This window comes from Cydia amplana, chromosome 8 (genome assembly GCF_948474715.1).
Source record: "Cydia amplana chromosome 8, ilCydAmpl1.1, whole genome shotgun sequence".
NCBI lineage: Eukaryota > Metazoa > Arthropoda > Insecta > Lepidoptera > Tortricidae > Cydia > Cydia amplana.
The window spans coordinates 11,074,109-11,088,552 of record NC_086076.1 but is presented as its reverse complement, the minus strand read 5'-3'; the positions used below and the strand labels follow the sequence as shown (position 1 = coordinate 11,088,552).

The 14,444-nt window shown below is 36.8% G+C and overlaps 2 protein-coding genes across 2 annotated transcripts; both read left to right on the top strand.

Annotated features, from left to right (window-relative positions):
- The first annotated feature begins 1,556 nt into the window (after window positions 1-1,556).
- LOC134650555 (uncharacterized) lies at window positions 1,557-2,721 on the top strand. The gene is made up of 2 exons (XM_063505511.1): window positions 1,557-1,809; window positions 2,541-2,721. The coding sequence occupies exons 1-2, from the start codon at window positions 1,630-1,632 to the stop codon at window positions 2,646-2,648; spliced, it is 288 nt and encodes a 95-aa protein (XP_063361581.1). The 5' UTR covers window positions 1,557-1,629; the 3' UTR covers window positions 2,649-2,721.
- Window positions 2,722-5,355: 2,634 nt separating this feature from the next.
- Window positions 5,356-7,621, top strand: LOC134650556 (uncharacterized). Its single transcript, XM_063505512.1, has 2 exons — window positions 5,356-5,497; window positions 7,252-7,621. The coding sequence occupies exons 1-2, from the start codon at window positions 5,407-5,409 to the stop codon at window positions 7,434-7,436; spliced, it is 276 nt and encodes a 91-aa protein (XP_063361582.1). The 5' UTR covers window positions 5,356-5,406; the 3' UTR covers window positions 7,437-7,621.
- Window positions 7,622-14,444: the final 6,823 nt, after the last annotated feature.

Sequence of the window (14,444 nt, the reverse complement as noted above, 5' to 3'; positions counted from 1 at the left end):
TTTTTTTATTACGTTGGTCATATATATTTTGTTTCGAATAATTGTGCCAAAGAGTAAAGTAAGTATATAGGTAAAGAGAGCCCTCTTGAAGCATTTTATGGAAACTCATTTGAAAGAGCCATCTCTGATTCTCCGCCGATACTAAGTATGTTTGTGTGCGTGCACAACTACATATGCATCCATACGTGTACTTTCGTTCCACATAATATTAGGTCTACTCGGGCGGTTTACAAGTCCATTTTTTGTTTGGTTTCTTGTAACAAAAACCTTTAATTATTTACAAGAAATCAAACAACAAATGTACTTGTAAACCGCCCAAGTAGACCTAACATTATGTGGAAAAGGTTAATGTTATCAATAATGGAATAAAGAAAAAAACAGAATATTAAATTCAATATGTTTATTGCATACATGTTTTACATCACATTATCGCTAGGAAAGTACAGTTTTAGGTAAACAATAGAAAACAAAGCGAGTGTGGTGAAAAAGCATTCACACACAAGAAAATACATGATTAAGAAAATATGATTAATTTACTACGCACAATACAAGCACATAGTCTAGGCATTGTAGCAGATTTATCGATAGTGGCGTGCCTTATCAAAAGTAGGTACTTATTAGATACCTACCACGAAATAAATTTACTCTAAAATAGCGTCCATATTGCACAAAATAACACAGAACTCAACGCACTTTCTGGAGGTTTTCACAACAGGGCATGGCAGGGCAGGGCAGGCATGTGTTTTCATTCGGGCTATAATCTAATTTCCTCCAGCACCATAACCAAACCATAACGAAGAAAATGGCTCAACCATCACTAAAATATTTTTAATTTACGCTCTTCCAGTGACAGCTAAAAAATTTCATGTCTTGGCCATATACCTAGTATTATATACTTAGATGAGCTATACGCGTGCGCCCGTGAGGGACAGAACATACGTGATGCGACCAAATTAAAAACACTTTTTGACGTTCCTGACAACCTACCAAACATAACCTACGTAATTTGGTCGGGTTATTTCAAAAGCGCTTTCTCTGCTACTCCATACTAAAAGTTCTATAAGTGCATCTCGTTCGGTCAACTGGCTCCTCGCCCATTTCATCTATATAATTATGATTGTACATTGTAGATACCTCTATGGTCTTGGCGGTTATGCAATGTTGCCAGCATAAACAAACAGCATAATTAAATCACATTTTAACAAAACTCTTATTTTTTCGCAAAATTAATTGAAAATTATAATAATTAAAAATATTAATTCGTACTTATTTTAATTTTATTATTAATGCCACCAAAATTATATGAATTTTATAGTGACATCTGGTGACGTAGTTTGTGTAATCGGAAGTCAACTTTACGCAATAGTATGTTGTCGGGAGCAAAATATAGAAATCGCCTGCATCTTTACTGACGTTAACTACATTCCTAGTGTCCCCCCCCTGAATTGTGCTTTGGAAATACCATCTGTAGTTACGTCAAACTGACACGACGTGAGTCAGTGTCAACTGTCAAGTCAATAAAGCTATGCTATAGCAATAAAAAATCAATCGTGTTTATTTTGTGATTTTATATTTTGTGTGGTAAAACAACTCCTTTGTTTTGTTTCAACTTGTATTTTGACTATAAATATGTCCGACGATTTTATACCTTTCAATCAGAGCACGCCAATGCAAGGGAAATGGCAAGACAGGAAACAAAACCAAAGTCAACCAAGATATCAAAATAACAGATTTCAGAACGGCAATAGAAGAGGAAGTGGTTACAATAACAGATGGGCTAATAATTCTCAAAGGAACAGTAGTTTTGGGGTAAGTTAATCATTAGATATGGCAGCGTGGTATTTACGTTGTAAGTAATATTTATTAGCACAAAAATTAACAAAATATACCTAATAACAAAAATTCATTAGGACGAACAGAAGAAAAAAAGAACATTGTGCTAAAAGTTCTTCACTCAGCTTGATGTCACGAAGTGAGTGACGCTGATTTTCAGTGAGGCCTGATAAAACAAAAACTATAACTAAAACTAAATCTAACTAATACAAATATCCGAGAAAACATAATAAGTGCTTTTGGCCTGCTCGTATGTGTGTGTGTGTGTGTGTGAGTATGTGTATTGGTTGGCATGGTTGCCTTTAGTGATTACAATTTTTATTTACCTAATAGATAATTCCGGAGTTAAGTTGTATGCCAACTTTTCCATTATTCTTTGCCTTCATGCAGCCCACGCTATAGATGTTAGCACATTTACTTCTAGTCATTTAAAATACTAAGAATTGTAACTTCATATGCTATCTTCCAGGATAGATTCCCCTCCCCCATAAGGTATTGCAAAGTGTGTGTCTGAAACTATTTTTCATATGGCTTTTCTGATATTGATATTTTACTATTACCGAGAAATTTTAGTCGTTTGCAGTTTTTTGGAGCGCATTGCTAATCTTGAGAAAAACCTTATAGTCATAGACAAAATAATACTATTGAATTTGCTGCTATATCATATTTCAGTATTTAAATAAATAAATGACTCGTATTTGTTTCAGAGTGACAGCAACAGTAGTTTTGGCAGAGATAAAAGCAATATTGATGCATATTTGCACCCTTCAATGCTAAAAGATCCTTGGGAGCACCTGCGGCAAGCTAGTCAATAAGTTTAATTTGATTAATGTAAGTCATTAATGTACCTACCTACCTTTTATTAATTTTTAATAAATTATGTATTTTGAATAGATACTACTAATTGTTTAGCATTTTATAGAGTTCCATTTGTAAAGAGACCATGAGTTTTCCCTGAAACATCAACAGAAGATATTGTAAGTAAATATTATTTATTTCACCAAAAAAGAAAGCAAAATTATTGGTCTGACTACGAAAAACATGATATAAATTATATGCGCACCTGGGTCGGCATTGGCAACTTTTGTTATGTCCACAGAAGGGACCTTTTTCTGAAATGCGGATGCGGCTTGTATCCCGTATGTACCTATAGGTTTTTGAGTTCTAAGCTATCAACTGAATTTCCTCTTTCATGTTTTCAAAGTATGTACCTAAGTATTTGCATAAGTGTCTATGCAACTTTCACTTATCATTACCCAATATCACAAATCTTTCTGCAAACTCATTGAATTGTTTACCACGTTTATGAAGTAAATTTCAAGTTCAAACTGATTTACTAATGTCACTTACGGTTGTTATGTGTGGTGGGCCCACCGATCTAGAATGTCGCTTACGCTTAAAGACAATTGAAGTGTGCAAAAGGGAAGCCATCATGTAACTATGTAAACATTTCACGAGTGCAAAAAAGGCAGACTACAAATGAAAAATAGTGACCACATATGCGCTCCATAGCGTAGCGTGTACAGTCACCTGCAATAATATGTTACACAATGAAGGCCGCAAAATTATCTGACACGATTTTATTTGTAGAGCCATAAGAGCGTGTCACATATTTTTGCAGCCTTCGAAGAGTAACATATTATTGCAGCCGGGCTAGCACATGATTGCCGCGAGATACTGTCGCGGCAAACCGGCAATCATGTGCTAGGGGTGCAGGTGACTGTACAAAACGTAAGATTAGCGGACTGGAAAATACGAAACGCTGCATTTAGAAGACAGCACATATTCTGAATTCAAAACTTCCAATGACATTTGACATCATTCCGATATTGGGTCAATCTTGTACAGTGGGCCAAGAAAGTGGTCTACCAGTTTTGACAAAAGTTTCTGCGAGATCTAACGATCACTAAGGTTGACTTTTAACGTTGACGTTTAACGTAAATCGACCTTGTTGTCTCATGACGTTCAAACGAACCTCAACCGTAGGGTGGTAGACCACTTTCTTGGTCCACTGTACCTACATTGTAGACCTGTGGGTGGGCCAGAATAAATTCGAATGCCGCCAAATCACATCTCCTGTGTCACCTTTAACTAAACATAAGTAGGTGTTAATTATGACCTCTTTTTATGTGGGTACAGCGTACCATAATAGGCATGGGCTTCCCACTGATGTTATCGGTGAGAATTTGCCACTCGCTGGTCGTTGGTCATTGTGAAGTCTTCGCTTCCAATTTACAACTTTTTGTCAAGTCTTCTATAATATAAAGTATGTTTTAACTGACACTAAACTAAACCTTACTGTAAAGAAATAAGGTATGCAAATGGTCAGATACCTAGGTGTTGCTGTTATTAAGAGTGTACGATTTGAGATAGAAATTTAGTAGGTAGGTACTCAAAAAGATGATTGTAACGAGCTCGAACAAAATGAGATTGCGTTGTTGTAGTGCAATTTCTATGCTCACAGCCCTCACAGGTCATTTCAATATATTTATTAAGACCACCTTACACAACCCGTAAACAATCCGTAAGGACCTAAGTATAACGGGTTAACCCTTTTCCAGGCATAGTACGATTTATCGACCACATACACGCCAACAGACTTTCAACTTTAGCTTTCCCATTTAAGGTTCAAATTAGATTGCACCTTCGGGAAGCGAAGTCACGCACGCAAGCCACGTCTTCAGATTAATTGTCAAAGCTGGATTAATTTAAATATTTTTGGATTTCTTGCCAAAACCTTGTAGTCCTTGTAGATTAGTGCGCCCTGGAAAAGGGTTAAGCCTTAGCAGTGATTTGACTAGCACGTTATTATAATCGCCGATTAGCAAATCAATATTATAATTTTAATTAAAATACTAAAACTTCGATATTCGGTTAACCTTGGAACATGTTGCGGTTAACCTAACATTTTAAACTTTACGATTTTCCCTGTGGCGGTCAAAACTTTAATAGCAATATAATATTGCATTGTCATCGAATACAGGTACGTAAATTAGACAGGTAGGCATGTAACATCTCAACCCAATCGGGAACTAGGCAGTGGGCCAAAGTCGAATAATAAAAAAACCAGACCTTGTGATATATGGACAGACCCACTAAACTAGTTAGATAAACCATACTGCTCATATTATGCTCCAATCCAGATACATCGTAATTTTGATAACCTCATCTGCAAATAGCGTCATACTGATTACTCATTTCATTTGCTTCAAGCTTATTATAATAATCATGTAAAGACGCACATATGTTTTCCAAACTAGCCTTTGTGATGAAGGTAATAAGAGCCATGGAAATCGCATTATGATCTTAAAACTGTACAAGGCTGTTATTCATTCTCACCTAGCGTACTCAAGCCACCCAGTTTAAGTGTGAACTTTAACTCTGCAGCGTTGTTATCAATATGGAGGTTAAATTATACTAGTTATTACAAGTCAGACATTTTTTTTTGTGAATTAGTTAGCAGTACTAATGTGATCCGTACTTATTGAATAGGATGTGGAAAACATCGTCATTTACTCGTTAGTAACGCTCGAGTACATATCACAACATAAGGTAGTGTCATTAATAACGAAGATGAAGACCTGTGTTTTGGTGTTTGTGGTTTGTTTAAACTTGTGGTGTGCAAGTTTGGCGGCGCCTGCCGCCGAATCGAATGTTATAGAAGGTACGTACCTAATTAATGTGTTTTACCTATAAAATCAACTCTTAATTAATGATAGTAATTAGCTTGGCTTTGTTGGCTTCATTACGGCTTAACTTCTTTGTTTTTCTGCAGTTACTGAGAAAAAAATGCAATAACGTATTTGGGCAAACATAGCGAAATTAATTGATATTTCAAATGTATTTTAAATTTTATCTACCTACAAAGAAAAGGGAGCGTACTAGGTACCTTTTGGGTTTTAAGTTATAATGTGTGTGATATGCATTTTTTTTGATACGGTACATAGTGCATTATTACGAAATAGGGTTTAAATCAACCCTACGAATGAGGTATGTAAGTGTGCCGGATTAAATATTTTATTTGTACATAATTTTAATTTGTTATTACCATTCTTACGCAGTTATTTCTACAGAGTCAAAGATATGTTTACACTTTTGCACTTTACTCTTTTGTAAATAAGGCGAAAAATGTAAACATATTTTTGACGTCTACTGTACCTACTCGTAAGTCTATTAAGGGATATCAGAGTCTGAGGAGTTACCGTAGAAAAAGGAAAATCCAAATATCGTTATCTGCTTCTCTATCGCTTTTCCATATTCGTGCGATTAAGAGCCAGATAACGAAATTTTGATTTTCGTTTTTGCGGTAGCAACTCAGCGCATTTTAGCGCGTCGTTCTATCTGCTACTATTCTTGCTGACTGTACTTGACAGTACTTGTCGGTTGCAGAAAATATTTACGCCGGCTACGGTTAGCTCATAGAAAAAAATCGCACCAACATATTATGGAGCCAGTTAATTAATAGGTATTATGGTGCCTTTACTGTAAATTGTTATAATAGAGTAAGTAAATATATTTGTAGCCGATTATTTCTGCAATTAATTAAACCGGCTATCTAATACAATAGTCACGAATTGGTTAGATCATAGCCGACATAGTCAACGACGTAGCTATTTGTAGGAAGCAGTCGGGTTTTCCCGACCGGTATGGAAACATGAGTGTCCATCTTTCTCAGGGTGAACGCAAGGTTCATCTATCCTACAGATGTGCAAGTTGCGGAAAGTTTCCATAAAATTCTATAATTTCTCGGAAATTTTATGAAACTTTCACTAGGAAATATAAGAAATTTAAATTTAAAATTGGAAAGTTTCAATTCTCATACAAAAATGTAAAAAAAATCCGAATTTTTCCTACGTTAAATTTCCGAAACATTTCGCAATTTTGGAAAGTTTCCTTAGGCACATCAGTAATCTATCTATCGCGTTAGATAGGTAATACCTACAACAAAGTTCATACTTAGGTATCTTCACATACTTAGAGTCAGACCAAGAAAAGTCTGCAGCGGATTTGATAGCCCACGCAGTGCAAGTGTTATTTACACGTCATAATTTCATAGAAGTTTGACGTTTATAATAACACTGGCACTGCGAGGGCTGTCAAATCCGCTGCAGACTTTTCTTGGTCTGACTCTAGGTACCTTCTTATAGTGCTAGTGTAGGTAAAGTTTGACGAAACGAAAGTCTGAAGATTATAAGTAAACAAATTAAATATAGGTATCTTTATTACCTAAGTACAATTGAAAGTCAAAATGTTTTAATATGCTTACCTACTCTGAATACTACTACTTAATGCCAACATTTTCTGCTGAATTTCTGGCTGCATTCCTACTCAACAGGAGACATTATAGACTAATTCAAACATGTAAAAGAGCACTCGACTCCTACCTATAGAATTTTGAATTGTAAATCTAAATTTCAGATTCCGAGCAGTGCCCGCTAGGCGAGTACCACCCCGGCGGCCCCAGCTGCGGATTGGAGCCCACCTGTCCGCCTCGGGGCTTCCATACCGCCACGTGGCACGCCAGTACAGAGTGCCAATGCTGGTGCAACCCCGGTTTATTAAGAGACTGGGATACTAAGCTGTGCATACCGAAATGCGACTAAACACGGTGTATTCTGATTGCCAGCCGAAGGGCATACTCACCACGTGGTACGACAATGCTGAGTATAAAATACTGATGCAACCTCGTACTAAAAGACTGGCATAAAAAGTGTACTAAATTGCGATGTGACACTGTGTGTGTAACACTTTCAGTTACTTATTTTTTAAACCGAAAAGGAACTATCGCGTGCACTTAAGTTAGGTACTGTTTTTATTCATCCTGGCGTTCCGAATTTGACATTAATACGTTCTTGGAGGCAGACTGGCAGACTTCTAGTTAGGCATTTCGAATTACTTATAAGAAAGTTCCTTAAAAAACCTAATGCCTGGTCAGTATACATGGGTAGATATAAAAAACCTAAGCAATCGTTGAATCTAAATATACCTATGCTGGACATGCTGCGTACCTTAGTTTCGTTTTAACAGGATGTGTTGTCATCACTCATCATAATATTATACATAGTTATTTGCGCAATAAGTACGCGCTCTCTATATAAGTACATTGTTGATTCTCATAAGATTACGTAAGACATGTGCTACCGACTTTTCTCATGATTAGGTATCACCTATGTCCGCACCCAATGACTCTACGTTAGACAAGGAATGAAAAGTACCTACCTATATATCAAAGCGTTACAAATAAGTTGTTTAACATCAATTTTGAACTACACGCTCCGCCAAGGCGTTACACTTACCTACATCTAAATACATTCTATTAGTGCAGGTTTAGGGGCGTGTAGTTTAGGATTGGTTGGTTTTAAAACCAATTTTTTGGCGTAGCACGGCATAATATTTCTATAAGATAATAAAACTTAAATTATATAAGGCGAGCATTAAAATGGGACAATGAGTAGAAATCTGAAACAATGACACGTGATGTTCTCAGGAGGCGCAAACCCGATTTTAGAAAATAAAACTAAAGCCTCCAAAGAATAAACCGTCGGCAAAAAAAAAACAGTCAAATCCATAATTAAAATCAAAAGGCATATTGTTTTGATCGTTGGTAACACAATACCAGTATTAATTTCATAAAAAAAGTTTGTTCAGGGAGACCGATTCTGATTTAACAAATTTGTTACAGTTTGATCTTGTTTTGATACGACCTTGAAGATTACTCACGCTGTGTGAGATGATCATCAATCACCAAGATTATCGTCAAGATCGTATCAACACCATAAAAAATGTTCATCAAAATCGGCCCCAGGATCGTTTCCCTGGCTAGTAAGAGGCTTTCATTAAAATTAAGTACTCTTTTGAACAAAATACCGTACCCAATTTTCTTTAGGTACCTAGTTATGGATTTAACTTCATCCCATTTGAATTGCTCAACCTTCATTAGAATTGATTCCTTCTTGGAACCAAAACGTTACCTAATGAAAACGATAGTTGCTAGATCGTAGATACCTACTCTAGAATAAGTGAATTATGTTTAATTAATAAGTGAATTATGTTTAAAGCTCGTTAAAATAAATTTTATTGATTCTGTCCAGTGTTTAGCTAACCTATGTCAAGCCAAGAACCTTTTTAACCCAATGATTTTCAATTCGTACTAGAATGTAGAGATGGAACTTATTTAATTATAATGTAGGGTTTCTCACAAATTCGCCATAATATTCGAGATGCTACATTACCTACTGAAACTCCGATAGACTGACAGCGAAGTTTGACGATACGGGTCCTAAGCAAACTAAAGTTCTGTAGAATTTGTCAACTTGGTGTGTGTCTAACACTCCCGACGCATAAGTAAGGGCGTTTATAGGAAGGATACACTTAAGTATACATTGGAGTTTGAACGGTTTGAAAAGTATTTGCCCGGTACGGAAAATGGAGTAGGGCTGACCAAAGTAGAAAAAAAGCGTGAAATTCAAATCTGGTATGCAAGGGCGTCCCCCGGGGCAGGGACCCCCTGGAGACCAAATATTAGAATAGAATAGAATATAATTAATTTATTCGTGAGCACAAACACAAAATAGATAATCTTTAATAGAAAAAAACCGACTTCTCTAACTACTAGCCTGGACCCACTTAACGGCGCTTATACTTTATTTGGTAATATGTATACATTTTATGGTAATCATAGTGGTTTGTTTAGTTTAGGTATCATAGTGGTTTTCCGGATCAAGGTCCGGGTCCGTGTCCGGATCCGGGTCCGAGTCCGAGTACGGGTCCGAGTCCGAGTACGGGTCCGAGTCCGGAGTCCGGGGCCCAGTCCAAGTCAAAATCGAAATTCAGAATCACAAAACGTGTACTATGCGTCGTTGAAGAGTTCTGTTCTGATCATCATCAGCAGTTCCGCTTCATCAAATGCCACAGTTTGTAATGTAAATGCTTGATTTTCTGATGAAAATATATAAAATTCTATACGCGTGCCTTTAAGATTTGAGGAGTTCCCTCGATTCCTCATGGATCCCATGTTCAGGACTTGAGATTGACATAGGGGAAACTGGGGAGGGTTGATCACCCCTTTTGTTTTTAGCATACATTTTCTTAACTATTTGTAGTATTGAAAAACTTTATAGACCATACGACTCAGAATTTATCTCTTCATTAATAGTTTGAATTAGAACAGATTTGTGCAATAAATTAGATCATTATTTAATAAAAACCCATACTGTTGACTTTTACCATGTGTCCCCTATGTAAGGGAGACTTGTTTACCCCTGGTCGGGAACCTTGATCCTAGGGGGATCAAGTGACCCTGGTTCTTGGGACACATGGTAAACATATTTTTACCATGTCTCCCCATACCAGATTCTCATTGATTATATAACTCGGATCGCTATTAGCAATGCATCTATAATTTGTAAAATACACAGCAAACATATATATATTGCATCTTTCATGCTTTGAAATTGTATTTCCGGTAATCAGATGTCTAAGCCGAAGGGATCAAGTCTTCCAGATTTGGGGACACTTGGTAAAATGATTTTAAGTGGCAATGTCATATTTCGAGGGTAGTATCTACATTAATTTATTCACTTTATCTACAGAAAATTAATATATGAAGATATCAAACACATGTTAATCCATAATCTTATACTTTTAAAAAACAATGTAATCGTATTATCCATAAAACAACATAAAATAGGGAATCAATTTTTGTACCAAAAAAAAAAACAAAAATCTAAGTTATTAACATAAAATTTCTTGTAACAAGCTAATTTTTTTTAAAGTTCTTATGAAGGTATTTTTAGCGTCAGATACCTACAGCAATTTTAATTTTTTTACCCATCACTGGTCGTTATTGTTTACTATAATAAATAAGTTTAGAAATTTACTGCTCACGTTTCGAGGACGGTGTTTGAGCTGCATAATCCTAAAATCCTTTCTATGGACCGTCGGTTCTATAATACATAAGGTCGGAAAGCCATTGAAATAGCATTTCATCCATAAAAACAAATATCGCCGGTTGGAAACCAAATATCGTTATAAGTGTTTTTTGTCGACCGAGTAACATCCCCTGTGTGTAAAACGTTTAACTTGATAAAAAAGACCAAGTACGGGTAGTTCGTAAAATGTTGATGTCAACTTTAGTCAGTCTTTTCAAAGGCCACGGGGATAATTCCGTTTTCGGAGTCGGTTGTATAATTAAAAACTGAATTATACGCCATTAAATTCCGTTTTAATAAACAATAATGAGTCAAAAACCTTGAAAGTTTAAATCAGTGTTTCTCTGGTCGTACTTTCGCGGCATGATTTACTAAAGAAAAGAAAATATTTATGATAGCTCTATGAATCATTTTGTAAGTAAATTTATTACAATGTATACTTGATCGCTTTGGGGGTGACATGATCCCGGAATCATATCTCCCCTGAAGAAAAAGACACAGTCTCCCCATACATAGTAAGATTATAAAACGTGCCGTACTCGAAACATGTGTTCGCGTATATCAATGTAATCCAAGTTAATCATCACTTCAATAAACAACAAATAAAATAAGCACACTCACTAACATCATTTCCATCTCATATTATAAAATAAATCCATTTAAAGCTTACCGAAAATTTAATATAGTACGCAGAAAATCTTTCACCGTCCGCCATTTTTGAACCACTGACTTTTCCGATACAGTGCCATGACAGAACGTGAAGTTAGGAACGAATGAATGAGTGTTACCAGCGCAAAAAATTGTATCTCGTTTGGTTTGATTAAAAATGAAGTTTACCAAGTGTCCCCTAGGGATCGACCCTCCCCACCCTCACCTAAATGTGCCTAAAAACCTAACTTGCTTAACAAACATAACGAAAAGGACAAATCGCCAAATGCGAGCTATGCGTCGTTGAAGAGTTCCGTTATGATCATCATCAGCAGTTCCACTGCATCAAATGCGACAGTTTTTAATGAAAATGCTTAATTTTTTGATGAAAATACAAAAATCTCTATATGCATGCCTTTAAGATTTGAGGAGTTCCCTCGATTCCTCATGGATCCCATCATCAGAACTCGAGCTTGACAAAAATGTGGCTTAAAAACTTAACTTGCTTAACAAACATAACGAAGAGGACAAATCGTCAAACGTGTACTATGCGTCGTTGAAGAGTTCCGTTCTGATCATCATCAGCAGTTCCACTTCATCAAATGTCACTTTTTTAAATGTATATGCTTGATTTGTTGATAAAAACACAAAAATCACTATATGTATGCCTTTAAGATTTGAGGAGTTCCCTCGATTCCTCATGGATCCCATCATCAGAACTGGGTTTTGACAAAAACGGGACCAATCTGAATGCGTATACATACAATCAAAAAAAAATTTTTCAAAATCGGTCCAGTAATGACGGAGATATGGAGTAACAAACATAAAAAAAAATAAAAAAAAACATACAACCGAATTGATAACCTCCTCCTTTTAGATTTGGAAGTCGGTTAAAAATTATACTTAACAGGGAATAAAAGGATAGAGTGCCACGAAATGGTCTCACCACAGCATGTTGCTGGCAACTTCCAGCGCTGATCTTCCGATGAGACCATAACATAATGCTCCTGCGCCTAGGTCTTCGGCGATATTAACTTGCCCCCCCTGGTCCATCGGCTGGCGATGCTCTTGTTTGTATGGGAGAGCGACCCATTGCGCCTACTTTTTACAATTTTTCCGCCTTTTCTTATTGGAAAAGTTGGCTTACCAGACTAATTATTATGCATGTATATGTAGTAATATTTATTTGTTTGACACGCCATATAGTTAAACCCGCCCCGGCTTCGCACGGGTTACGCAAAAACTGCACAAATTATACACCTAAACCTTCAAGAATCACTCTATTGATAGATGGAAACCGCGTGCAAATCCGTTCAGTAGTTTTAGAGTTTATCGCGAACATATATATACACACAAACAGACGGACGCGGCAGGGCACAAAGATAATATAATCACTACGTGGGGCACTAGATTTTATAAGGTGTAGTGAAGAGGTATTTGTGCAAATGATGTCAAAGCTTAAAGCTTTAACAGAAAATATGTCATGGAAGCTGATAAAAATGGTTCCTGTTCGACCCGAATTACTGTGTCACCATTTTAGGTATTTGGCCGGGTGCACTGACTCGCTGCCAGCAATGGTTTAAGGTGCGCGTCCACCAGAGCTGTGCAAGGTTGCGGAGCGGAGCGAAGATGCCTATCGAAACTATGAAACGATGTGACATGTGTGCAATTCTACTCGTGCCAGAGATGAACGAAGAAGATGAGAGGAGCGAGTTAGGTATGTGTAGAATCCTTCCACTTGTGTTCGACGCGAGTTTTCCACGGTTTACAGCGCAACCGTGTTTGTTGGGAAGTCTTGTGTGACATGGTGGCCGCGAGAGGCAGGTACCTAGTTGGACTGCACCATAATGTCCATAATATGGAGTCTCACAGTCTTCGCTCGCGTTACTTGTCTTTTCATATAAGTTAGGTACCATTCCCAAGCATTTTTTACACTTGTGAACTACGTATCTAAAATACAAATCCGCACTCTTCGACTAAGCCTATACCTATGTAGGTACTGAGCTGCGTTATTGATGGGTATCATGTAAGTAATGTAAGTAGGTATGCATTTTTCCTAGCGTATTGACTGCTACCTTGCACAACTACTTAGTGGATGCTTTCCTTATACATACATGTACATCGATGTAAATTGAATCCACAAATGCTTACAACAGAGAAATATAGGTACTTGTACGAGGTAATTATAGGTAAGAATACCTGACAATAAGCCTAATACCTACAAAATTTAGACAAACGATAAATCACTATGTAAGTAAAACCACAAACCATTGTAAGTATCTACCATCAAGGCTACTTATTCTTTTACACCAAGTCAGTGTTGAGGCTCGTACATCTAATTTTAGAACTTTCCACCCCTTTGAGACACCGGGGCAATAATGAAACACCTCAGCCGATCGATTCGAAATAATGGTCTCATAGATTGATTAACGTGCGTAATTACAAAAATATTGTCATTTTGCAGGCGTGGGTAGATCTAGAGGGTACTCATGGGTAGATAACTCTTCATAGGTACTATAGTTACGTACATGGCGTAATAAGAACTGCGTTATGGTGTTATTAAAAATGTCCCTAAAATTCTTGATAGCTTAAAATTTGGTTAAGGTAACGGTAAGTACTATTTTATTTTAACGGTTCTTCTTCTTCTTAGTAGATACTATAATTTTCAGGGTGAACCATACATTTATTTTTAGTGTTCACCCTGAAGATACAAATTACAAATTCATTATTTCTGAAATAGAAAAATAACAGTGTTACATTTAATGTTGACTTCCACGCTAGGCATACCTTGCATGTCCTGTCGTTCCCAGGCCGGACGACCCGATAGTCGGGATCGTGGTACTACAGCTTTATATGACGAAATTGTTGTGGCCTGGCGCGGATGTCTTATTTGGCTGGGTGGCAATGAATATGTTAAGCTCTTTGACAATTACCTGAAGAAGTCATGGCACTGTGTTTGATAAAACAATTACGTACCTATTTAATGGCATGTCTCGGCGCTAAGCGGATCACGAGTGGCGGTTGACACGGTTT